The 27142-nt window shown below is 43.8% G+C and overlaps 2 protein-coding genes across 2 annotated transcripts in view; both read left to right on the top strand.

The window, feature by feature from the left end:
- Positions 1 to 13212, top strand: part of lrrc4ba (leucine rich repeat containing 4Ba) — a 31643-nt gene extending 18431 nt beyond the window's left edge. Inside the window, 5 exon segments of the mRNA XM_022194988.2 lie at positions 6915 to 7457; positions 10394 to 12054; positions 12056 to 12234; positions 12237 to 12319; positions 12321 to 13212. Of these exon segments, the coding sequence (XP_022050680.2) occupies positions 7212 to 7457; positions 10394 to 12054; positions 12056 to 12234; positions 12237 to 12319; positions 12321 to 12347 (2196 nt within the window). The 5' untranslated portion in view covers positions 6915 to 7211 and the 3' untranslated portion in view covers positions 12348 to 13212.
- tbc1d17 (TBC1 domain family, member 17) overlaps positions 1 to 27142 on the top strand; it is a 278375-nt gene that overhangs the window by 100505 nt on the left and 150728 nt on the right. The window lies entirely within an intron of this gene.

The raw sequence follows: 27142 nt of genomic DNA on the forward strand, positions 1-27142 counted from the left end.
GCTTTAACCCGTATTTTTCGAAAAACAGCTCACTACTGTTGAAATGTGGCTGTATTTTATTACAGGGCATAAACCAAACAGAAAACAGCCCATCAGTGCCTGTAAGACTCTTGTTGTCTTCATTTACAGGCACCAAAAAACATTGATTCCTTGTCTGAAAAAAATCCAAAAATTCAGCAAAAAAATTCCCCACATTTCTGAAATTTGCAAAACCTTCAGGAAGAAAATTCCAATAATTCCTTAAAAGTTTAATTTTTAAAATCCCCAAATTTGGCAATGAAACCCTTGTCAATATTTTCCCAAAAAATGAGTAAAAATCTTCCAAAAAAATCCTAAAAATATCTAAAGTGATTATTTTCTTTAAGAACATTCACAAAAAAATTGATTGATTTTTCTGTGAATGTTCTTAAAGGAACATTTTTAACATTTCTTTTTTTCCACCAAAATGTTCAAAAACTTCCCAAAAATGTTGAAAATGTGGACATCAGAAGTTTCCCTGTGAAAATGTATATTTTTCCCCCACATTTTCAAACTTTCAAACAGATCAATTTGACCCACAGGACGACACGAGGGTTAAGACTCGCAGACACACTCCTGGTATATTTTTCATATCCAATTTCATTTTACGCACCGGATTGTCAGCTTGCTTACCTTTTAATTTGCCGCCGCATCATCACTCACGGGACAAATTACCCTGACCTTTGCACTCGTGATTTGTGGTTGCCTGACATTTGTGGTGACACACAGGACGGATTAAACTGTACCATCGCCGGTGCGGCATCGCCAGCGACGCAGGAGCCGCTGCAACGCTGCCTGGCGGCTTGGGGAGCGTTGATGTCATTGGCGCTCGTGTTCGGTCCGTGCCATTTCTATAAGAGTGTGTATAGGGTGCTAATGAGGGGAGGCCGGGGAGGGGTGGATTTGGAATTGGTGGGATACAGCTGGACGGAGTGGGAGACTGTGGTGAATAGGTAACCATGGTAACTCTGTTGGCTAAGATTTGAATGCAGCGAGAGGAACGAGAGAGCAAAAGAGGGGGGGAAAGGAAGCTGCAGTGTGTTTGTGTTTGGTGGAAAGAGAAAAGAGTCGGGGTGAGGGGTTAATATGCATCATTGTAGCAGGTTAATCTTTCATCAAACTGCGAGGTCAGCCCGGCGTTTACCCCCGCCACTGGACACTACAGTGGGCCGGAGTGGAGATGGGGGGGAGGTCCAGGAAATATGCAGCAGCAGGGAGGAAGGAGGTATGAGGCAGCTGGGAGGGTGAATGAGTTCGCAAAAGAGTTCGCAGAGAGAGGAAGAGAGTGTTCCTACTTTTATAGGAGGAGATGGGCGATAGGAGGAGGGAGATATCAGGGGAGATAGAGGGGGAGGGAGGGTTACAGGTAGAGACTATTGTAGCATGTGGATGGTGACAGCAGCGAGGCCGAGCACAATCAGCCAGCCTCTAACCAGCTGTCAGCTCCGACTAGTCGCAGTCTTCTCTATGGACTCACCTCCCCACCACAACATCTGATCTGTCTCTCTCTCTCTCTCTTTTTGCACCTTTCGACTCGATGCCGTCTACCTGAAATAGCTCTGGCACTTAGATCTCACTGGCAATGAAGGGGGGGAAAAAGGTGGCTGGAAATTAAAATAAAGAGGTGAAAGCTGCTCCAAAAATACCACCGAGAGGCTCTTTATGGTGATGATCGGTCGCCGTCTCTCATCCTGGTTGTTGCCGCGTTCCTCCTGATTCATCACTGTGTCCTTGTGTGTGTTTTTAATGTCACTGAACTCGTGCGTTATTGATCGATCTTGGCCACACCGATCGGCGTCCAGCTCTCCTCCCACTGGAGAGGAGCCTCGCTCTTCCCTCCACCTGTTTCATATTCATCCCTCTGTGTTGTCGCCTGCCTCCATCCCTCCATCCATCGCTGTGTTTTATATGCGTCTCTGTGTTGTCATTCGCCTCCCTCCATCTCTGTCTGCTTTATATTCATCTCTCTATTGAGCCTCCTTCCCTTCTCTCTCCCCTCTCTCTCTCTCTTACAGAGTGAGAGATTATTAATATTAATGTCTCTTCTTCTTCTTTTCTCCCTCCCTATTTTCTGTCTTCAACTTTTTTTTTATCTCTCTCTCTCTTTTTTTTTTTACAACTGATCTCTTTTCTGCTCTTCCCACTATTTATACCTCTCTCTACGTCTTTATCCCTCATCATCCCTTTCACTCAACCTTCCCTCCATCTGTCTCCATCTCTATCTCTTTCTTCCCCTCTGTCTCTCGTTCTCCGGCCCTCTCTCTGCAGCTGTTCAGTATTCATCTATTACTGTAGTGTTGATAATTCCCTTCTCTGCCTGCAGCCATACAGTCATCTATCAGATTAATAATCCTTCTCTCCTTCTCATTCTCTGCCCCCCCCCATCTCCTTTCTTACTGTGCCAAGCGAGGATGCTCGGCGTGTCAAATGAGTTTGCGTGTCAAAGTCCCATCATTACAACCATCATCATTAATAACTGTATCTAGATTGCTGCATGCCCTTATTTAAGGTTATTCACATCTAAATAACCTGCAGAGGGGAAGCGAGGCTCTCCAGGCTGCTGGAGTCTGACTTGACCGGCCATCTATTAGTGTTAATGTAGACTGCACCATTCGCTGCCATTCTCCGGCCCCTGGAGCATACAATGTTATGCTCGTACAGGAATGGAATTAGCATTTCAGTCCCACCTCTGTGTCCTACTGCAAAACAGTGGCGCTGCTTACCGGATTCAGCTTCTTTTTTTGTGTGTGTGTTCAAGGTTTGGGCCTGCTTTGATAAGTATGAGTTTAATTAAAGGTGGTAAGTGTAGCATGTTCAAACATCAATATATCATCGTCGTATTAATTGTTGTACCTTGGTATAATTAGTGCTAACAAATGAGACCTTGGCAGAGATGACTGGAAGCCTCTATCTCACACTAGTGGTGTTATTAATGGTTCTCAGAGTTACGACCAAATGTCCCCGAAACCCTGCTGCTTCCCGTCACTGAGCGGGTTTTGCTTTTTTAACTGAGCGGCGTAGATGTTTAATTCCTTCATCTACACTACCAATCAAAAGTTTGGACACACCTTCTCATTTAATGGTTTTTCTTTATTTTCACAACTATTTACATTGTAGATTCTCAAAGAAGGCATCAAAACTATGAATGGACACATGGAATTTATGTAGCAAACAGAAAAAGTGTGAAATAAGTCAAAACATGTTTTATTTTTAAGATTCTTCAGAATTGCTACCTTTTGCTTTTATTCCTGCTTTGCACACTCTTGGCATTCTCTCGATGAGCTTCATGAGGTAGTCACCTGGTTTTCCAACAGTCTTGAAGGAGTTCCCAGAGATGCTGAGCACTTGTTGGCCCTTCTGCCTTCACTCTACGGTCCATCTCATCCCAAACCATCTGGATTGGGTTTAGGTCAGGTGACTGTGGAGGCCAGGTCATCTGATGCAGCACTCCATCACTCTCCTTCTTGGTCAGGTAGCCCTTACACAGCCTGGAGGTGTGTTTGGGGTCATTGTCCTGTTGAAAAATAAATGATGGTCCAACTAAACGCAAACCGGACAGGACGGCATGTCGGATCCTGTGGTAGCCGTGCTGGTTCAGTGTGGTTCAATTTCGAATAAATCCCCAACAGTGTCACTAGTAAAGCACCATCACACCTCCTCCTCCATGCTTCACAGTGAGAACCATGCATATAGAGACCATTTGTTCACCTTTTCTGTGTCGCACAAAGACATGGCAGGTGGAACCAAAGACCTCAAATTTGGACTCCTCAGACCAAAGCACAGATTTCCACTGGTCTAATGTCCATTCGTTGTGTTTCTTGGCCCAAACAAATCACTTCTGCTTGTTGCCTTTCCTTACTAGCGGTTTCTTAGCAGCTATTTGACCGTAACGGCCTGATTGGCGCTTGATGGTTTTTGCGACTACACTTGGGGAAACATTCAACGTTTTTGCAATTTTCCAGACTGACTGAACTTCAGTTCTTAACGTAATGATGAACTGTTGTTTCTCTTTACTGAGCTGATTGGGTTTTGCCATAATATGGATTCTAACAGTTGTCAAATAGGGCTTCTGCACAACACAACTGATGGCCCCAACCCCATTTATAAGGCAAGAAATTCCACAAATGAACCTTGTCAAGGCACACCTGTGAAGTGAAAACCATTTCAGGTGACTACTTCATGAACCTCATTGAGAGAAGGCCAAGAGTGAGCAAAGCAGTAATCAAAGCAAAGAGTGGCTGCTTTCAAGAATCTAAAATGTAAAGCATATTTTGAATTATTTGACAATATTTTTATGGCATAATTCCATATGTGTTCATTCATAATTTTGATGCCTTCAGTGAGAATCTACAGTGTAAGTAGTCATAAAGAAAACCATTAAATGAGAAGGTGTGTCCAAACTTTTGACTGGTAGTGTGTACACTTTTGAAAAGTATTGTTGTTCTCTTTGCATCATTTGCTCTGAAACACAAGCAAGTTTCAGCTTTTGTAAATATTTTTGATTGATGCGTAAAATACTGTACAGCTCGTGTTTTACATTTCCATCCATGCATCCCTGTGGAGGGTTGCTGGGGGCTGCAGCCTCTCAGGTGACATTGAAGGAGCAGTATCCTGAACCTGGTCAGCAGATCATCACGGGGCTAACACAAAGAGACGGATAATTATGCTCACTCACAACTTTCAGGCAGTTTAGAATCACCAGTTCACCTACCATGAATGTCACTATGACTAAAGAAAACCTACACAGGTGCAGGGAGAACATGCAAGCCACCATGCTTCACAAATTAGAAATTCCATTATTGCATTATTCGACTACGATTTCAAAACCATGTCATTTAAAATGCAATCTCTTCATTTTGATTTCAGCGTAAACCTCTGACCAGAACAGCCATAGAGGTTGTTGGTCCCTGACAACCTCTGGGCTGAGAAACTGCACTTAATCAAATTTCTTGAGACTGACTTCATTTGTGACTTAGTCCCCTTAGACCCCCATGTGAAAATATCATATATCCTATATACTATACAGCAAAAATAAACATGTTTACAGTCTGGCGTAAAAAGAAGTTTTGATCTCTGAAGATAATTTTCTCATCCATGACAAAGGAGAAGATTTTTCTTTTATAAAAGTCAGGAATTTAAAATGTATTAAGGCTTAAATTGAGAGTGTGGCTGCTTTTAGTGGCAGATAGGTGCTAAAATGGACCGTCCATGGCCTCAGCTCCACTCCTGCTGCACCTCTTTTGGTTTAGTCAGAAGTAAAAAGGAATCAGGCTTTGACAAGATAGCAACAGCCGACGCCCCCACACTAAGTTTGACCATCTTTATATCCAGTCTGTGGTTCCTTTAACTCTAAATATGATCCAGATGAAGCATATTTTCTGCACAAAGGGCACAAAAACAACTTAGTTCAACTCAGATCTGAGTCTGAGGGCCTCGTTGTCACATAATAAACGTGCAGTTAAAGTTAATAGGAACTCCAGCTGGGTACTTCAGTATCTTGTTATAGGCCACATTTGAAGGCTTATTTGTATCAGAACGCTTTCTCAGGCTTCTTCTCTTTATATAAAAATGTTTTTGTTTGCTTGTTTTAGGCAGAATTACACTACATTTCTCCTTAAAATTGCATTTACGTCTTGCGTTGCTCTATTTTAAGTTTTAATTCAATGCTTGCTGTTTTAATTGATTTTCTTCTTTCGACTGTATTTTACCGTGTTATTATGTGTTTGTCCTAAGGCATTTTTTAACACAGATTTTGATAAATGCTAAACAAATAAACTTTATTAATATTATTATTATGAAAAGCGTTTGGTTAAAACAAACACTGACTTCAACTTTGGAAGATAAAAAGGTCCAATTAATTATTATTTGAACCATATTTCCACCCTGACCTCCTCTTTCCTTAGATTTTGACCTGAAGGGTCGTTTTTTTTTCTTTTAATAAAGGGACAGACATATGTGTGGTGCTTTTCTGATGTGGAAATCATTTTGTTTTTTTGTATTTCAAGCATACTTTTGGTAAATCTTGCTTTACTAGACTGTGTGTATGACAAAATTGTCTGGTCGTCTGTAGACTGGATTCAGATCCTTTCTCACTGTTGGTCATTTTGCATCATTTTTAGACATTACATTATGTTCAAGCAAGAAAACCCCAAGTCCAAGCACTTTAGAATAGCTACTGTATGTTTCAGTCACCAAAGCATTATCATACAATGAATATTCAGCATGAAATAAATTTATTTTTATGTTGAAAGACATGTAATTGCTCTAAATGTGCATCTAAAAATGGATATGCAAAAACCTTTTCTGTGCATCTTGTACTAAATAAATTATGAAGTGTTTTTTTCTTTTAAATTGCGAAATTTCAATTACAAATCTGCACAGGAAACCCAGAGTCGGACATATTCATTCTGTCAGAACTGTTTTACCACAAATACACAACTTCTTGGCTTATTTTGATCACTTGTGATGCGGCTTATCTTTTTACAACAATTACACTAGTGCTTCAAAACTTTCTTTCTGATTTATTGATGTGTTTACACAGAAATACCTTATTGGGCTATTTTAGACTTCATGTTTTCGTATTTCCACATCTCCACCTTGAACCATTAATTACAGAAATCGGCTTCCACCTGCCCTGGGTGTGAGGATTTGATTTCTGACAAAATGTCTGCTCAGGGATTATGTGGGATTTGATATGAGCAGTGACACAGAGGTTCTAATGCTTCTGAAAGATTTTTTGACAATCTCTCCCATGATAAGCTATACTGTAAATGTCTACCTATTATTTGCTCTGTTCAGTGTCTGTTGGTGAAAACATGAAGTGCGGTGTGTCTTCTACCTTTAATATCTCCCGTCTCTCTCCCTCTCTTTGTCTCTCTCTCTCTTGTTCTTCACAGTAACTCCTGGGTTCTTCTCACTTCACAAAAAGCCTCAGTCAAATCCCCAGACAACACAAGGGGGGAAAAAAATGGAATAACATCTGTTTATCTGCATATTTCTATGTTCAAAAAACAAGAGGAAAATACACAGAGATCGACAGAGGACACGAAACATCTCGGAGGATGCGGAATTAGAAAGAACAAATTGCCACTGGAGGACCAAAGGGAAAGTGAAGCTTTTCTCACAGATCCACCAGTGTGGAGTCACCTCACCTGTACCTTCGGATTAAAGAGCAGGGTCATGTCCCAGTTGCCATGCGCATCGCCACGCTGACCTGCCTTCCCGGCCCTTCCCCCTTCCTCTTTCTATTGGCCCAGCTGCTACTGCGGCTCCTCCTCCCTGGGCCGGAGCTAGTGGGAGCCGCCTCCTCCTGCCCCTCCCTGTGCACCTGCTCCAACCAGGCCAGCCGAGTCATCTGCACCAGGCAAAACTTGGAGGAGGTGCCCGAAAGCATATCCGTCAACACACGATACCTCAACCTGCAGGAGAACTCGATACAGGTAAATATTAGCTGGAGGAAGTCGCTTGTCAGGTCGCATCCTGTCACGTCAGTGTGCATCTGAAGTGTGCATTTCATAAAGGACATGCTCGACAAAATGTTTGTATACAAATACGGCACGTACACATTTAGAGGTTATAAATGTCTAGATGACAACAAAATCCATCTTTCAGAACCTAAAAAGAAAAACTTTACTATTTCTTTCTGTACGTTGCATCATGATGCGTTGTGTAATTTAACGCTTGTCTGGAAAAGTTATTGATTTCTTTCGACTGCTGCTTGTTTTTGCATATAATGATGATCGGCTGGGGGTCATGGTTCACTCTCGTTTTCATTTAGAACCACTGCACGGCATAAATCACGCTGAGAAAACCCACATTCTGTCATTTTAAACATGTCAGTATCTGTACCTTTCAAGGTTTCTTTCCGGAGCATAGCTTATTGACATATCTACATAAAATTTCTTCTATTACAATTGTAGCTGTTTATGTTGATAAAACGGACACATCTTGTGCAGCAGATTGAGGATTTTCACTTCAGAATGTACACATACTGTGTACAAATTAATTCCATCACTGACGTTAGCATATTTATGTGTTCTAAAACTTGCATTTTTTCCCTATTATCAGAGGGAATATTTGCTTTTGTAGACAGTTGTGGATGTTCAGATTAACTTGTTGATACAGGTTTTCTCTCAGAAACTCTATTTCTAAGAAAAGACAAGAAAAAAATGCCGTTATAATGACAGAAAAAAGGCACTTCTGAACTAAGGGAATATTTTATGAATTGAAAGCAATGCATATTTCCATGACACCGTATTGCCTTTTCTATGCATTATCAATTTATCCAGAGTCCCTAGACAGTGTTTGTGGCTTTACAGCTGCAAGGGAAGATCATTTAGCCACAGACCATCGATACAAAGCACACCAATCTGTACATTTATAAGCAGAGTGGGTTGATTTTACTCTTTGCAGCAGCATTGGACATAATTGGAAGCATCCTCATGTTGCTGACAGTGCTTTGTTCTGTTGTGGTTTTAAATTCATTTCCACTACATTTTGTCTCCTCTAATGAAAAGCAACGAATATCCTCAATGTTGTTAAATTTGTCCAGGGCATCTCTTATAGTGTCAAAGCGCTCCGTACGTTGGGCAGAGCAGCCTGATACCATCTATTCCTCGGAGAAAACATCCTATTAAACATTATGTGATGTTAACAGAGCATAAATGGGACATCATGCCTCTTGATTTGGTATGTGAGATTTTAAAGAAATGCTGTTAACATGGAGGATAAGAAAATAAAGAAATAATAGCAGTATTTGTTTCATTTTAGCCTACAAATTCCGATTCGGTTTGTTGTATCCTGCAGCCCCACTTGAAATGATTAAAAATCTAAAAATGTTTTAACACCTGAAGGCATCCTAGATTCTCTGGCTTATTTTTTCCTCCACTGAGTACCCTGAGAGTAAAGCCTTGACAGCTCCCACCCCCTCTTAACATCCTCACCCCTCCCTCTTTCCTCTCTCTCTCTCCCCCATCTTTGCCTATCAACTCCCCGCCTCTCTCTCCCCCTGCTCCTGCTCTACATACAGAAGAGGCAATGGCCTGACTCCAGGAGTCTCTGTGTGTCTCACAGAGGGCTTTGGCCACACATATCTCAAACAGTCAGAGATTTAAGGGGCTTTTAGTCGCGCTCACTAGCTGTGTGTCTTTGACTTCTCGCCAAATGAGCTCCACTTGGACCACACCAGTGCTAGTGTGCCGTCCAGGGCCCGTGGCACCCATGTTCTTCAAGAAAAACCTCTCTCTCGCTTGCTAATTTTGTAAAACAGTTCAAATACAAGTCAGAATGTTTAAAACTGTATTAATTTAGTTTCATAGTTTGTCTTCAGTGGTGACACTTTGTGTGAATTGTCCAACGCTAATGATCAGCTTATTAGCGAGGGATTATAATGTGTCAGTAGGAAGCCTCCACGGAAACAACAGTGTGAAAAGCACTTCAGTGCCTAAAACAAGGTCAGGGTTAGGAAGGAGTTAGTTCACCACAGTGCTCAGAGAAAAGGTCAAGTGTAATGCTTTCTTTAAGGAATGTGATAATGTGTAGAAAATAAGCATTTCCCCACAGATTAAGTGTGACCATGTTTTACCATTTTGCCATTAATAGAAGTTGTGCTACACTGTGGCCGTGCAGTAGACTGAGGGTTGAATTCTTTATTTTGGTCCTCGAGTGTTTTTAGTGGTGAAATTAAATGTGAGAGCAATCTTCAAAACAAGCTACCTGCGCTCCTGTGCAGGTCAGGGTTATTGATTTGGGCTTTACTGTACCAACTCTTTTACAACCTCTAATCGTGGATCAGCACAGTCACTGTAACTCTCTGTCCATCAGGCGATGCACATTGTTTCATCAGCAACATAGAAAGTCCAACACGGAGGCCAGGGTGACCCTTGTCAGGGAGAGTCTGTCTGAAAAGCAGACAGCAGCAATAGTCAGTGGAGTGGAAGGGTCAGCTGTTGCCGTAATGAGCAGAAAGATGAATTATTTATATTACTTGTCACCATATTTGTGCCTTTGAATCATTCATTGAGGTTCTGTTGTTTATTTACATTGATTCATAATGTATAGCAAACCGCATCATTTCTACATTCTGAAAGTGATATGTCAGTAATACAGCTGCATGTCTTTTAAGGTTGTATGCCATGCAGTGTGTTATAAGAAATCAAAAAGCAAAATAAATGAAGATTGCATTTTAATGGAAGCTGTGAGATAAGTAAAATGCATGACAGACAAATGAATATTTTTTGCTTTGAACTTGTTCTAAATGTCTTCTGTAAAGCACTGCTCATATTTATCCAAATCCTTGCATTGTCACAACTGTTGTTCTATACCATCCTTCATACTATACAGTAATTGAATCTTTTTTTTTAATTTTTACTTCCAGGTCATCAAGTCAGACACATTCAAGCATTTGAGGCACCTGGAAATCCTCCAACTCTCCAAGAATCAGATACGTCAGATTGAAGTTGGAGCATTCAATGGCCTCCCTAACCTCAACACACTGGAGCTCTTCGACAACCGCCTCACACTGGTGCCATCACATGCCTTCGAGTACCTCAGCAAGCTGCGGGAGCTGTGGCTGCGCAACAACCCCATTGAGACTCTGCCCGGCTATGCCTTCCACCGTGTGCCCTCGCTACGTCGCCTGGACCTGGGGGAGCTCAAGAAGTTGGATTTCATCTCTGATGCAGCCTTTGTGGGCCTCATCAATCTGCGTTACCTGAACCTGGGCATGTGTGGGCTGAAAGACATTCCCAAACTGACGGCCCTGGTGCGTTTGGAGGAGCTGGAGCTGTCAGGAAACCGGTTGGAGATTATCCGTCCAGGCTCCTTCCAGGGCCTGGTGTCCCTTCGCAAGCTGTGGCTAATGCACTCACAGGTGTCCGTCATCGAGCGCAACGCCTTTGATGACCTGAAAAACCTGGAAGAGCTCAACCTGTCCCATAATTCCCTGCACTCCCTGCCCCACGACCTCTTCACACCCCTTCACCAGCTGGAGAGGGTTCACCTCAACCACAACCCATGGGTCTGCAATTGTGATGTGCTTTGGCTTAGTTGGTGGTTGAAGGAGACGGTGCCCAGTAACACCACCTGCTGTGCCCGCTGCCACGCTCCGCCGTTCTTAAAGGGCAAATACATTGGAGAGCTTGACCAGAGCCACTTCACCTGCTACGCTCCCGTCATTGTGGAGCCGCCTACAGACCTCAATGTCACCGAGGGCATGGCTGCTGAGCTCAAGTGTCGCACAAGCACGTCCACAACATCTGTCAACTGGATCACCCCTAATGGCACTCTAATGACCCACGGCTCTTACCGAGTGAGGATATCCGTCCTGCATGATGGCACACTCAACTTCACGAATGTCACCCTGCGAGATACGGGCCAGTACACCTGCATGGTGACCAATGCTGCTGGCAACACTACGGCGACTGCTGTCCTCAACGTTACTGCTGCTGATGCCAGTGTCAACTACACCTACTTTACAACAGTTACTGTGGAAACGGTGGAAACTGGAGGAGGTAACGATTATGCATTGGTTTCCATCAATGAGACCTTCATCCACGTTCGCCCTGGCCCAACTCCCTCCGACCTGTGGACAGACATGGTTCCTACCACAGACTCCTCTCTGTCTCCCAGCTGGTCCTCCTCCTCTCCCCACACCACTCGACCCACCTTCACTGTGCCAATCACCGTCCCGGGCTTCTCAGGCCTGGACGATGTGATGAAGACCACCAAGATCATCATTGGCTGCTTCGTAGCCATTACCTTCATGGCAGCGGTGATGCTGGTGGTGTTCTACAAGCTGAGGAAGCAGCACCAGCTGCACAAACACCATGGGCCTGCTCGCGCCATCGAGATCATCAATGTGGAGGATGAGCTGGGTGCCGGCGCCGGCGGTCGAGGCAGCGGCATCTCAGGAGGCTCCACGGTGACGCAGAGCGGAAGCAGTGGAATAGGAGGTGGTCAGAGCCTCAGGCTGCATCACCCAGAGATAGTCAACCTGCCGAACCTGGCCCGGTCGGAGCACCTCAACCACTACTACAACCCATCACTTCAACAACAACATGATGGGCCTAGGCCTGGGCACGGGCCCCTGGGTGGGCCTCAACAACAACAACAACCCTTCACCATGCTCTCAGTCACAAACATATCTGTTCCCAGGTTACAACCGTCCTCCGGTGGGGGCACCCACTGGTGGCACCTTGCCCTCCCCTGTCCCCCTGCCCAGTTGGGGCTCCACAGTTCTCTGAAAGGCCTAATGGGGAAAGGCCAGAATGAGCCACTACTTTTTAAGAGTGGCTCAAAGGAAAAATGTGCAAGAGACTCAAATCTGGTAAAAGTGAGGGTAGAAGTATGAAGTAAGAAGAAAGGGATGCCAGATAGAGACAGTGATACAGAAGGCACCTGTGAAGCCAAGTATACGAGACTGATTGTAGCCAACTGTCCTCATGGACAGATTTCAGAAAAGATGACGTTTCACATTGCCGCTGCTTTGTGTTGTCAATCTGTTGACAGAGAGAAGCAGATAGGAAGAGTGAAGGAGACAGTACGGTATCTGATCAATGCTAGTCCCACCAGTAGCACCTGCACATACCTTTAAACTAAATCAGACACAAATATCAAAATTAATCATTAATGTGTGCAACCTGCTGTAGTCTTTGCCAAAGTCCGATATCAAGCCAATTCTTCTCACACAGTGGAGAGCAATGAACAATGTGCAATGAGCCTCTCTAGGTTTTATACAGATTACTTCGTATATTTCCAGACACATTCAGTGTATATATTTGGAGGGAGACATAATATTGGCCATTGGACATGTTGTCAGATTGGTGTTGGCAGAGGCGCTGAATAACAAACAATGGGAGAGCGGTTCGGTCCCAGGTTTCCAGGAAGCACTAAAACACAGCAAGAGCAAAATTAGACCAGTGCAGCGATACTGTCCAGAACACAAGTACCAGACTACTTCTTAGCAGGGAGACAGAACAACAACAATAGTTTTTATTTTTCAGAGTGGTTTCACTCTCACTTTCTCACTTTTTCCCTTTCACACTTTACTGGCTACTGTCTTCTTTGGAGGAGGAGGAAAAGAAACAGAGTGGGTGATCATGGGAGAAGAAAAACTCCTGCGCATAAAGGACAAAGAGAGATATTAAAACGGACTGAACGTACATATTATATATACCGTAAATATATTTTTCATTCAAAGAATAAATTATAAAGAATCTTTATCAAGCTTCTAACTGAAAACTACAATGTCTGAGAATTACAAAAAAACCAAACAGCTGTTTGAGTGGCCCTTCTTTTACGACTTTCTCAACTTGGAACACAATGGCCATCAGACTGTGCTGCATAAGGACACGTGGAGGAGCGGCGTCCGTTGAAAAAGCTAAAAACAAAACTTGGCAAAGTGTTTGAGTGAATTTATTTTGTCTGGACTTTTTGTAGCCACAAAAAGTGTTTACCCTCTCCTGGTTGCATTCACATAAACAGGGTCGCCGGAGAAAGGAGATCTTTATGCTCCACAGCGAAAATATGACACAGCTCTTCATCATTTGGTATACAGTACAGCTACAGTGTTAATAATAATGATCATAATGGTAATAATGATAATCAGCTTTAGCTTTAGTTGTCATAATGGTCATTCAATGATTAGCACATGAAATGATCAACAATATGTTTACTGTAAATATGACCTAAATGTTGCACATGCTAATTTAGCATGCACTCCAAAAACTCCCATAGATTTGCTCAAAATCGGGTTTCAACGCATAATTTAATATCTATCACAGTGATATGACATATTATTGTTATCGTGTTATCATTATTATCATTCATATGACTATTATTATTACTACCTGTGCCTACAAATAACTGGGAAGTACTTTTTTTCATTTGTATATGACACTGAAGTTGTTTGTGACTGATCCTGTCGGCTAATGAACAGCAGTGGGACGGAATCAGCGTGCACTTAGTGAACTCCACGTTCGTTCAGCAGGAAATAACCCGGCCCTCAAAATGGCTTCCTCAGTCCAGCCTCACTGACTCCTCTGCTCTGATGTCTCAAGCAGTCAGGAACCCTCATATTATCACGCATTAAAGACCGGACATGAACTTTGAGGAAGACTGCACCTTTGCAGAGGATTATTTCACACTGTATCTCAGTGTTATCGTGTATGAGTGGATTTCATGGCAGCAGGGAGCTAAATGGACGAAGGCATTGCCAAGCATTTTAAAGGTAAGCGATGCTCGTTCAGTGATGAAGAAGGTGGCATACAGTACAGTATACAGTGGTGGTGAATTTTTCTAAAGAAAAAGGACTATTAAATGAAAAAAAATATAGAACCTTATAGATCTCTTTTAAAAAACAAAACTATTATGATAAGTGTTTTTCATTTGGGTTTTATCTAGTTTGATTATTTTTGTTTTTTAAATCAAGTGTTATCTTTATTGTAAATATTGTTATTGTTATTATAATTAGCTAATTACACTGGTTATAATTATGAGAGATGTTCTGTTAGCAGAGGTCACTTTGAAAATTAAAAAAACCTGGCACATAAAATGGCAGTTCAAGTCTGTGAAAATTTGGTGGCTTTTTTTTTTGGTTTTGTTTTTGTTTCTTTATGTTATATTCAAACTTTAATTGTAGTATCACTGTTTGTATCCCTTTGGCTCTTCTTGAGATGAGACATAGCGAATGTGAAATGGTCAGCACTGGGTTCCTTTTTTTTCTGCACAGGGGGACAGGAAAGGCCCTGCTCTGGTTTACAAGCTCACTCACGCTCGCTCTGTACTTTCGTGAATGTCATCACCATCACAGTGCTCAGATTGCGCTATGTCAACTCCTCGTTGTCATGGACTACACACTCGGCCTAATGCGCCAAGCGAGCGTCACCATCAGCGCCCCGTTGCCCCTTGTCAGTCACATTCCTTGAGGTGCCATATCTCAACGAGCCGGCCAGTGTTCCTTCAGTGGTAGCAATCAACCTGAGCATTGTACCCGTGTCTCACATAACCCCCCCCCCCCCCCCCCCCCCCCGCCCGTCCTCCCCCAACCCTCCGCATCCTGCCATCAGGTTTCCCTGGCAACTGTTGCCGCTGCGACAGCCTTATCACAGTGTCTTGATTTGGACTTCGAATGCTAAACAGACGAGAGAGGACAGTATAGAATCCATCCACGTTTTTCCAGCTTTTCACCAGCTGATCTCTCCCCCAGTGCTGCTCCTCGTTAATGTATTTGATTTGTTTACAGCAGAAACCATTTTTCTCACCCCACCGACTTTCTGTCAGTGAATCATAACGATTTACATGCCACTACCCTCCTGTGTGTTTAATTGCATTGGCCCACACCATCGCTGAACACATTTATGCACCCTACACTTGTGATTAACACTCATACCCTGCATCAGTCATTACATATTTCCTTTCCCAGCACAAGGGATCCATATTCCCCTCACAGGCTTATTTACATATTTCATCTGCCTCTGTGTGTGCAAAATAAGAGAGAAATACGGTGTAGGCACGCTTGTGGGTAAGAGTGAAGTGTGCGTCAGTTTTGTGTACATCATTGGCTGAAAGCAAGGACTGTTAAAAAAGCTATTTACCCCTAATTCCTCAGATACCGCACGCCCTGCCTGTCGCCTGTAGTAGCTCCATCTCTTTTGGAAAGCATTGTGTAGCCCCTATAGCTCCTGTGAAGTGGCACAAACCAGAGGCCATGTTATTGAGGCTTGGTGTTAGAGAGAGCAGCAGTTGAGCTGGAGACACACAGTCACAGTGCTGCAGTGTCTGAGTCACAGAGCACTGAACACACTCCTAACAATCTAATGGGAAATGCTGTGTTTACTGTGCAGGAAGGGACCCGCTCATTCACCCATTCAGGGAATAGGTGAAAAACACCAGAATGCGTGTGTGTGTGTGTGTGTGTGTGTGTGTGTGAGCTGTGTGTGTGTGTTTGGTGTTTTATTGCATGTGCAGCTCTGGATTATAAAATGCCTGTTGTACTGTTGTATAAGGCAAAGAAATCAGGACATTTGAAGCGCTACGCTGTTTATGGCAAAAGATGTTACACCATTGTTGATGCAGTTGTGCCCGGTGTGTGCGTGCGTGCGCGCGCGTGTGCATGTTCAGGTGGGCTTACGCTCGCTCGGTTGTATAAGGAGGGGAAGAGGGAGGAGGGGCGGTCAGACCTCCATTTTAAATCCCCAGTTTAAACCAGCTCTGTCTGTCTCCCTCTGCTTCAGGCTACTTTTATGATCCTCTCACTGACACTTAAAGTAAAAACTGGATTTTTTTTTTTTGCTTAAGCAGCTCCCTCCCTCCTCTCTCTCTTTCTCTGCATACTGGGATAAACCCAGCTGATGAAAAGTCTGCTCAATCAGGCCAACCTCTGCTTTCAAAAGAACATCCCGAGCCTCTTTCAGCTCTGTCAATCTGCCACCGCAGGCCGAAGGGTCAAGGGTCGAGTCTAGTGGCAGCTTTTGTTTGCCTGACATCAGCTAATCAAGGTTAGCATTCTGGATTGTGCCATTTATTTTTATTGTCTTGCCCTGCCTCGGCTATATAAGAGAATAACACCTGTTGGCGAAGCTTAAGTGATTTTAAATGTGAATTTTCAGAGGGCTGTATTTGTGGTTAATCGCCTTGACGGTGATGCGACTTTTAGTCATAATCGTAATGATGCACATGAAACTATTTGTGGCTGCTCGCTTATGGTGGGTGAGGTTTGTGTAATCACAGATATGAGGGCATTGCAGGTTCAATCTGCCGCTCGCTGTGGCGGCCACATTCAAGTCGGTCCCCGAGGGCGAGACTGCACACATGTTAACCTCAGCACTACAAGCTCTAAGTGAGCTCCATGCAGCTTAATTTCTCTTCTGTCACCCCTACTTTTAAAAATAGCGGTGAAGTGACAGCAGAGGTCAATGCATTATTGATATGTACGGTGTCAATGATGCATGTGCTTCGGCTCCGGTGCTAATTTTCTCCACATTGCAGAGGCCAAAAGCAACAAACCGTTTGTAATTTATACGTATGGTTATTTGCTGTTATCAAGACGGTCCACGAGAGCCAGTCGCTACCTCCTCACATGATGGCTGCTGTGTTATTGTGATAAGTGCAGCAGCGTTTTGTGTGCCACTGTGTCATCGAGCCTCCCCCTGCCCAGCAGCAGCAGCAGCCTCACTCCGCTATGCCTCAGCTGTGGGATGTTTGGCAGTCAGGGGCTGGTTTCATCACCATCACACTGGTCTAAGGCCGATTTGATGGCACCAGTTTTTCAGACGTCCAGGTCATTCTGTTTTGTCACATTATGAGAGAATTTTTCATTTTTTTGTCACTGCGATGTCTTTCTGCTGGAGCTTGAGATGAAATGTGCACAGACATTTTTTCTGTGTCATCACTGTGAAAACCCTGCCCTGCGGCCACTCATCAAACCTGACCACACCAGTGTTTGTAAGACTCACACATGCGTGTTCGCTCCCTGACGCCGGCTGACTGAGTGATTTATTGACTGAGCTGGAGCTTTCTTAAACAATTTGCATTAGCAGTTAATGCAAACCTCTCAACTGCTGCCATGTGTGCTTTAGACCCTGTGAAGGTGTCCTTAATTTGAGAGTGGCCGGCGCATTAGCATATGGCTTATTTCCTTGTTGCCTTGGAAACCGTGTGGCTGGTTGGTCATAAGATGTCCATTTTGGTCGTCTCGTGAGCTTTGAGCCACATGGAGTCGGAGGGGGCTGTCAGTGTGTGTGGTCTGTGACGCGAGAGTGATGAGCGGTGTTTCATCCCAGATGACTATCTCCTCTGTGTCACTCAGCTGTAGGTCAAAAGGCCTCAGAGCTGCAGCGCTGAAGAAAACTGAGAAAAATCCACTGAAGTCGCTGAAATAGTAAAATGGGACACGCTCACGTAATTGTAAAGCACCGATTAATGGGAATAGTAAAGCTGGAGCTCTGCTCAATACAGAGCTTCTCATGAATGCTTTATGAAGCAGAATATCATTATTGTCACGTGAAAATCTTGTAAGTCCAATTTTGAACATCAGTTGAGTTTTGTATTTGTGAGACTTTGAGACTCTGCAGCCCTTTTGTGCTGGTAAAACCCTTTCAGAACTCCATGGGGTAAACTAAAAACATCTTGGTGTGACAAGTTCAAAAGCAGCCTGCTTTTCTTAGATCTTGAAAGGCTGACATTTGGGGCTGTGCAAGGTTTTTCACCCGACAGCGACCATATTGCGCTTTCAAATACGGATTTGTGTTTTGAGAACAATCTGGGATGTTGCGGCCCGTGTTGGGATTTGGAAGCATACTTCTGGAGTGACTTCGTGCCCCGGAGCGCTGTAGAAAACTCTCCTCCAGTTTTGTGATGTGTGCGGACTCGGGGACTTGTATTGGAATGTCCTGACTATTAAAGAATGTGCTGACCCAGCAGCTGTGCGACTCTCAGCGGACCAGCTCACAGTTAAGTTTCCAAACACACATTCCAGGCCATCCACAGCCATCCGCCTTCCAGATTTACTGTTTATGGGTACCTTGGCTCAGCATCATAATCATACTCTGCTGTGTCTGATGTTTGTTTGAAGCTGGGCAGGGGCCATAGAGCACATTTCAACGCTTTGAAGTGTAAATTCAGGTCTGGTTGGAGCACCTTATGGAGCGTAGTGAAGAGATAGCGACAGCCATATGTATATAAGCTGCTGGTTTGATAATAGAGCTGTCTCGCTGTTATCTGTCTACTGAGGTGGCAGTAGCCCAGAGGACATGAGGTCAAAACCCGTGCCGGATGTCAGCTGTGAGGGTCAGGAGTTGTTGGGTCTCTGAAAGGTGAAACTAGAGCACAAGTCAGCTCTGACCCAGATAAGCCTCCCCAGCTGAGCTTTGAATCCGACCTGCAGCTTCCTCAGTGTAAGAAGTTTTTTTTTTTTTTTTTTTTTTTTTAAAAAGGCAGGAAACGGTTGTAAACAGTCATCAATATGAAAGATACTTTTACTGGAGATATTGATTTTCCTTTACCCTTTTTTTGTCTCCACCCCCACATGTCAGCCAGTGAGGCATGCTGCTTTTCTCATTGGTGCTGATTTATTTATCCCGTCTGGCCCTCAGTACCCTCATTTCACGTCTGCTCCCATCCCAGCTCATAGTCAATGTGACACTAACCTTACAATTTTCCCCCTAATTCTCACAAACGGCTACGGGCGACTTTCAAACGGTGCCCTCAGTTGTGCACGAGCTGTTTGTGTGCGGCCCGTCATGGCTGTGCCACATTTACAGGGCACCAGAGCCAGCTTACCACGCAACAGCTTCTGTCGCCTCAGGCTTGCCCATCCTCTGAGCCCAAAGGAAATAGAGTGACAAGGGAGGACGGGGCAGACAGAAATAGAGAAAGAGAAAGGACAGATAGACTGAGAAGAGACAAAGATGACAGGAGGAATGAGAGATGACACTGAGAGACATCCTGTCACTCCATATCTGTGTAGGTTTTAGTCTACATGTGCGTTTGCATGTGTCTGTGTGTGCGCATGAATGCAATATGGGACTCGCACAGAGGCTTGTGTAACGTCTGCATGAGTGGCGTAAGTATGCATATTTATGCATACGTCCGAATGGGTTGCGTGTGTGTGCGCTCGAGTGGTATCCCTGTTTGTGTATCTGTGTGCGGCAGAGATAAAGACATGAAGGAGGAAGGGCCGCCGTGGTGCTTATATGTCACCCAGCGCCAGAGGGGAAATGACTCCTCTCTGTCCCCGACCCAGGGGAGGCCGAGGAGGAGCACGGCTCACTTCTCCTGCTTCCCTGCCTTTTTTCTCACCCTCTCCTTCAGATATGTAGCTAAAGCCTCAGTCACGGCCTCTCTCACGCGCACATGCATACATACATACGCTCGCTTGCTCTCAGGAGTCCGTCTTGCATTATCCCCCTTTTCCTCCTCTCGTTCTTCTCATCCCCTGAACCCTCCTGTTCTCCTCCTCCTCCTACTCCTCCGCTCTTCTCTATCTACCTCATGCTTCCTGTTTCACCCCTCCCACCTTCCCCTTCTGCCATTTTTCACCCCCCTGCAGCTAGATGTCAAGTCGTGATTCTGCATTAACCCTTTGATCCACGCAAACACGCTGCCGTTAGCCCCTCTCTGCACCACGCCGATCCTCTCAGGAAAATGGAAAACAAACTCACAACAAACCAAGGCTTCTGATATTTCCTTCCCTCTGTTCAATTAAACATGGCCTCCATCTGCTTCTTTGTTTCGCTTCAGCTTTTCTTCTGCAATATTGACTATGGTTGTTCTTGTGATTGTTTCTTAAGACTGTGTTTTAACCTGTTATAATCACAGATGTGCGTATTAACACTGGAGGAACATGTCATAGGGGTGTGTGTCTGTGTGTGTGGCAGGACGAGTGTGTGTGTGTGTGTCTGTGTGTGTGGAGGAGGGTGGATTTGTTCTGCTTCAAGGTTCTGTGCCAAATCTTTTTCAGAACATTCAATCTCTGTTCATGTGCCATACTGAGAAATTTATGAAATAAAAATAACGTTTTTTCACAAATTTTAAAGTGAGATTGTGTCGCTTATTTTTCGACTGTAGGTCTATTAGCTGAAATCACTGAGACAGAAAACAAGTGGAGGACTGTGTGTGCAGCGTCACTAGAGCACAACTGCAACAAACCTCGTCTCTGCAGGTTGTTTTGCCTTCCATGTGTGTGAATGAGTTTTTTGTGCATTCTTAATGTGCGCATTCTTCCACACCGCTGTTATTTCCCCGGTTTCTTCTCCTTCTTCTTCTTCCTTCAGTCAGCATCAGTTTTTTTTCCCCTCAGTGTTGCTGCAGCAGTGTTGCAGAGTGTGTGTGCGAGCATTTGGAAGGCATTGTGTCAGTGTGTTAAAGCTGATTTGACACTGAGGCTGTGGACCGGCTGGCTGCAGGGTGTGTGTTGTGACCTGAGCCACTGACCTACGCCTGCGCCCCACGTCGACCCGTATGCGTGTGTGTGTCTTGGTGTTCACGTGGGTGCATGTCTGCATGTGTTGTCCGTGGGATGCTGTTTAGCCTGCGGTGAACACTTAGCTCGTGCAGGCTGGGGGTTTGCCAAGAGGTCAGCTTCGGAATGCTACTGACTCAGGGTTACAATTACTGGGTTACCATGTTTGTGTGTGTGTTGATGTGTGTGTGGGTGCTTGGATTGGGATTGGGATGCAGGACAGGCATGTAGGGGCATGCTAGCGCTGATGCCCTCTGTCTTAACTCTGATCCTTCTATAACATTTGAGGAATAAATTGTTTCACTGAACTATTTTAAAATATCAACTGCAGCGGTTAACTGCCTGTCAATCAACAACAAAGGCGCAGAACTCTGAAAGTTTTAGATGTTATTTCAGTGAAATGCCCTTCCAAATCTGTCACTAAGCTTTGCTGCAAACCTGAGGAGAGCTACAGAAAGAAAACTCATATATTGTGTGTGTGTAAATGCCCTCACAAGGAGAACTGAGCACCTGTACTAGGGCAGTGTACAGATGTAGATTTAAACTGCGGTCGATAATGTAACAATCAGCTACTCTCAGTCAGAGATGGCGGTTAGTTCTAACACTTGATTGGCACTGAATGCTGTGAGTCTTGTGTTTAAGTTTAGCAAATGTTTACATCTTACCATGTTAACAAATGCTAATTAGCATGAACCACGATATAGAGGAGGCTGATCTGAATGTCACTCACTTTACAGGTGTTTAGTCAAAAACTCAACCCTGTCTCTCTCAGAAGTTACATTTCTATGCAACTACCTGCATTCTTCATTTCATTTTTAAGGAAGAATATTTTCTGAGAGATTGCATAACATAAAGTACATCAGAGACATTTCTAATCAACATATCTTATTTTATTGGTTTACTGTTGCTAATTTTCAGTCAAATCACCAATCAGTGTTAGATTGTGTGGGACTCGTCACCCTGGCAACCTAGTAAATGGAGGAGAAGGGGTTGAATTCTAAGCCAAACTGTACTGTATTTTCCTAAACTTAAGTGTAAATTTGAGGTGAGATAAAACTTTATTAATATCAAATAAAACTCTTCGCCTGATGTTGTGAGCTGGTGTGCTCCAGCTTCATCAAGGAGAGGTGTTTGGAGGTAGAGTTAACTGATTCACACATTCTAGATGAAGCAGTGTGGAGTTACATGTGAGCCATTATGTGAGCAGGAGAGGTTTGTTTTCATAGAAGATATTTCACTGTGATACACAGAGAGGAGTTTTTTTGGGGTTAAATGGAAAAACTGCGCAGGGAATTTAAGACTCTGGCACTAGAGGAAAAGTCAGAGGATCACAGAAGTCATTAGGGTTCCTCCTCTTGGGACCACAGAGGTCTGTAGAAAATTTTAATGCCAAGCAATCAAACAGCGGTTGAGATATTTCAACATGGACCAAAGTGGTGGATCGACCTTCGACCAACGGACCAGCATTGCTTAGAGCCACTGACACTGTTAAGAATCACAGTTAACCTCTCTTCAAGGTTTTTTTTTTTTTACTTAGAATATCCAAATGCAAAAGCTTCTAACAAAAACTGGTGAGGCCACAATGCATGTGTGTGGCTGTATTCGAAGAATGACATCGTCTAGTTTCATCTTTTTGTCAGTTCTCGCCCTTGAATAACAAAATCTCCAAAATGCTTTATCCCAGAACTATATAAATCACCACATACCTTCTACATCTTCAGCCACATCTGTATAAAATTCCAGACTTCAAGGCCTAACCTTATGGGAGCTGGAGACTGTCTGCTAAATAAACTGAATGGCTGAAATGTGGAGAGCTAAACTGACCTTACCAGCGCATCTATACCGGGAACAACTGAAACATTTATCTTTAAACCATTTTGAACTTGCTTAAACCGGCTGATAGCGACCTGATGGCTGTTGGGAGGTTAACAAAGCTTTGAAAGTGAAATGTTTTAAATATTGTGCCATTTGAATGTGTAGTGTTTATACCAGGGGGCATATGGCTTGCAATGAGAGGACTGAACACATCATTTGAACTTCCCCTTGAGGAAAAATTAAGTCAGCCTTCTCTAAAATATGTTTAAAAAATAGCATAATCTATTTTAAAAACAAATTCAAATCATGGTGTTTCAGCCTCACTTGGTTTGCCTTTAAATCTGTACAATACACACGTGACCCTACTTTCAAAGCCTGTTTTAACTTGTGGATATTGCTGAAATCTACTACATAAACTCCCTTCTTTCACTTAAACAGCTTTTTAATGTAAACCAGGAACCGTTCATTCTTTTTTCAAAGCTGGTAATCTAGCAACTTAGCTTTTCTTTTTTTTTTTCCACCCAAAAATTCAGTAAATTCTGTAATCAGATTATTGTAATCCAGTTACACATTATGTATTACTCCTCCAGCCTTTGTGTGGGCGAGTGCATGAGAAACAGCAGCAAATAAAATGCAAACAAGCACTGTCCTCTTTTGCGTGAAGACTGTGCACAATCCATGTTAAGGCATGCAGGACTGAAGTGCATGAACATCATGTACTGTGTATTACCATATTAACAAACAGTGTGGCGTGTCCACGAGCTTCGGCATACAGTGGCGTTTTATCAGCGTTTTCCACAGGAGTCATGTGTTGGAACTTCAAAATGCTGATGCGACACCACCTCTATTCACATACATGCTATCAAGGGTGCAGTCCGCGGTCGCACTGAATAGATTATGCAAAACTCCCTAACAATTCTCATTTTCACCTCACCGACACGAGTATCTAACATGACTCAAGGGTAGAGCAGCAAGTACGTATAAGATTAGAACAGACTGCATGAAATCCCGGGCAATTTATACGTGACAAAACAGTGAGGCTGAAGCATGCAGCTCAATCACGGGGCTCTATTTCTCTCTAAGCTCTAGTTAGGTTCAAATTGTTATGATTGGGGAGGGGAATAAAAGCTGATGGAAGGACAGGGATGGCGTTTTTTAAAAGTAGAGGAGGAGAAAAAAGGAGGAGGGGGGAGGAAGTCCTCAGTGCCAAACAAGTTTCCGTTTTCTGCCTCCCCTTCTCATGAAAAGGCCAATTCTTGCAGTTGGCTGGAATCTAAGTGATTTCTCCCCCTGCTTCTCCCCTTCTGGGGCCTGTCGCATGTCACTCTCCTCCTCGCTGCCATTTGTCTTTTAGTTTTCTGCTCTGGCGCTTCATGCCGCGTTGGCGGCGGCGCGGTTACTCTGGGAGGTGAGATTCGTCTGGAGGTCAAGGCTGGCATTAGTCCTGGATGTGAAGGTCAGAGCCAGGAAAAGGTGCCTCTGTCTTCTTTAATTCAGTCTCGCGTGATGAACGGTGCATGTCACCCTTCCACAGCCCCCCACATCTCCACCGTCCCACTCCGCAGTGATACAGTTGTAAAGTGTAACCTTGGAGACAGGGGCTAATCATCCATCCCACCAGCCTGCCTTTTATTCCTTCTCCACTGTCTCCTCCCTTCGCCTCCCACGCCCTCTCCACCTTTTCCCTCTTCTCTGCTGCAACAGGCTATTTAGGCATTTCATTGGACTTACAGTATTTTCTCAATTACCTGCCCACCTTTTTACCTCCTCTCCCTCTCTCCCCCACCACCACCACTATCCTCCCCTCTCTTTGTTTGTCCTGTGGAAGGACGTTTGTTTTCCTGTGGGGGTAGAGGGGAATCGACATAGAGAGATGAGTTATTGATTAGAAAGCAGGTTGCAGGGGAATGCGACTCAGAGAGAGAGAGAGAGAGGGGGAGAATGAAGACAAGATGACACGTACAACCTATGACACATCCTGTATACTGTATCCAGGCGCTACACCCACACGTGGCCATGTAGCATATGTGCAATGTGCTGCGTACACGCTGTTACATGCATGCATGATTAATGGCGACACAATTTGTCATTGCTGTGTAAAGATTAATGTTTATCAGATTAAGGGACGCGTTGTTGTCTGTGGGTGGAATCAGCAGGCTGCCAGGTTCCTGAAATACAGATTCTGCGTCACTTATAGTGCTCACTTACCGTTAATCTCAATCTTAGCCTGTTATAGAGTGTCATCAGCAGGGGAGGAGGCCAAAGTTACACTGCAGGTAATATGACTCAAACCTGCCATTTCTGCTTTCTCCACTCTTGCTGGCTGCGTTTTATAGTTTCGTTACAGGAAATAACAACCTCCAAGCAGCAACCTACACACTGAAAATTTAAAGTTGTGCATAAAGGAAGGCCTGCTGTGTTTATTTGTTAAATTCAGTGTTTTAATGACAGTGCTCGCCTCCATGCATGAAAACGTTTAACCAAAGCAAGGCATTATTACCTCCGCCAAGGAGGTTATGCGATCGGGTCCGTTTATTTATTTGTCTGTCTGTGTGCGTGTCTGTGGACAGGATTTCTCGGAAACTACTTGTCGGATCTTCATGAAATTTTCACCAGAGGTGGATCTTGGCCCAGGGAAGACTCCATTCAAATTTTGTGTTGATCCGGATAAGGATTTGGATTCTGGATCCGGATTTAGATTTTCCCACTTCGTATAATTTCTTCCCTTGGCGGAGGTCAGAAATCTCGGATTGCTCTTGTTTTGCAGATGCACCATCGCTGCATCTGGGGCTCGGTGCCACCAAACACGATAATGACTGCTTTAAAGAAATACAACCTTTTTTTTTTTTTTTTTTACCATTCTCTTCCAAAAATGACATTTCGATACAACTGAACCCCATTCCCCATTACATTTTAGGTGTGTTTTCTACAGGGCCAGTTTGTTTGTGACACAGTCTTTACAATTTATGTTGATGTTTTACTGTTGCTCTTTCCATACTAGCCAGCCAATCATACATTAGATCTTCACCCTGGTAACCCCAAAAAATGAAGGAGAAGCTTTAAATTTGTGATGAAAGGGTCGTATTTTAACTCTATTTTTCGAAAGCTATCTATGCAGTTTTAGGGCCTAAACAACGTTGAACAGTGAGTGAAAATGAAACCTAATTTCATTTTAAATCGTCCCATCCAAAGCACGAGTCCCAGTCAGCTGGGTCGGGGTTGTTTAAACTGGAAACCTTTACCTTTTGTTTTTTCCAGAAAAAATCTGTTGATTTCAAAATGTAAACAAGAATTCGGTCCAGTTGTACAGGTAAATAATTTTTGTGAGACACGACTGAATGATGATGGGTGGAGTCAGACTATTCTCCAGCACTGACACAGTCCTGTGGAGATACGTCCCCAATATTGACACAAATCAGACAGGGGAGAAGAACTTACTTGGCCCATGTTTGGTTACTGGACTCTTGTTAAACATGGCCATGAATGAAGCCCCAGAACTGGTCAAAGTATGCTAGTTCGAGTCTACGATCTGCCCAACATGACGGCTGAAGCTCACCCATATTTACCCAATATTAAGTCTGTAAAAATGCAACAAGTGTTCCATCATTCCAACCAAGCTACCCATGACTCACCTTGAATATTGCCATATCTGGTGAGATTGCACTGCGCGTGACTGGATCGTCCTTTCAACAAATCATCAGATTATTGACATTCACTGTGACCTCGAGATGAGTCCTTTGTGGATGACTGGACGAAAATACTGTCCTTAGCTTGCTTTGCTGCTTTGTCAACCTGAAAATCATGTCTGTTCTGGCAATTTGGTCAAATTTCACCTGGATAAGATGCGAGTTTGCACATATTCCAGACAGATGTTTGACAGGCATGTTCAAACGCTCTGCCGTAAAGATGCTTTGAGTTGACGTTTAGTTCCACCTCAACCCTTGTCCATGATTTGCTGATTGTGTGGCTCCTACATGCCAAACTCAATCAATTCTCTGTGGAGCTTTTCCAGACAAAAATCACGAGATTCAGAGTGGCTTTGCAAGGTTATTTATCTCTGTTCTTGAGAAGCAACACGCAGGAGATACCATTTACCACCTGACTGTGACCCATTGTAAACGCCCTGTTAAACACACCGTAAGACAATAAAAAGCCTGCACTTTCTGCCACACGTGTCTCACATAGAAGAGCAGGTATGACAAAATCAGTTTGCGGTTAGATAGAGCGGAGAATATATCATCCCAGGAGAAGGTCAAGACAAAAATAAAAAAGCAAACACAACACGATGTGTAATTTATAACAAGGATTTATCAAGAGACAATATTTCATGCACAGCTATCCATGAAGAGA

The sequence above is a fragment of the Acanthochromis polyacanthus genome, chromosome 21 (genome assembly GCF_021347895.1).
Source record: "Acanthochromis polyacanthus isolate Apoly-LR-REF ecotype Palm Island chromosome 21, KAUST_Apoly_ChrSc, whole genome shotgun sequence".
NCBI lineage: Eukaryota > Metazoa > Chordata > Actinopteri > Pomacentridae > Acanthochromis > Acanthochromis polyacanthus.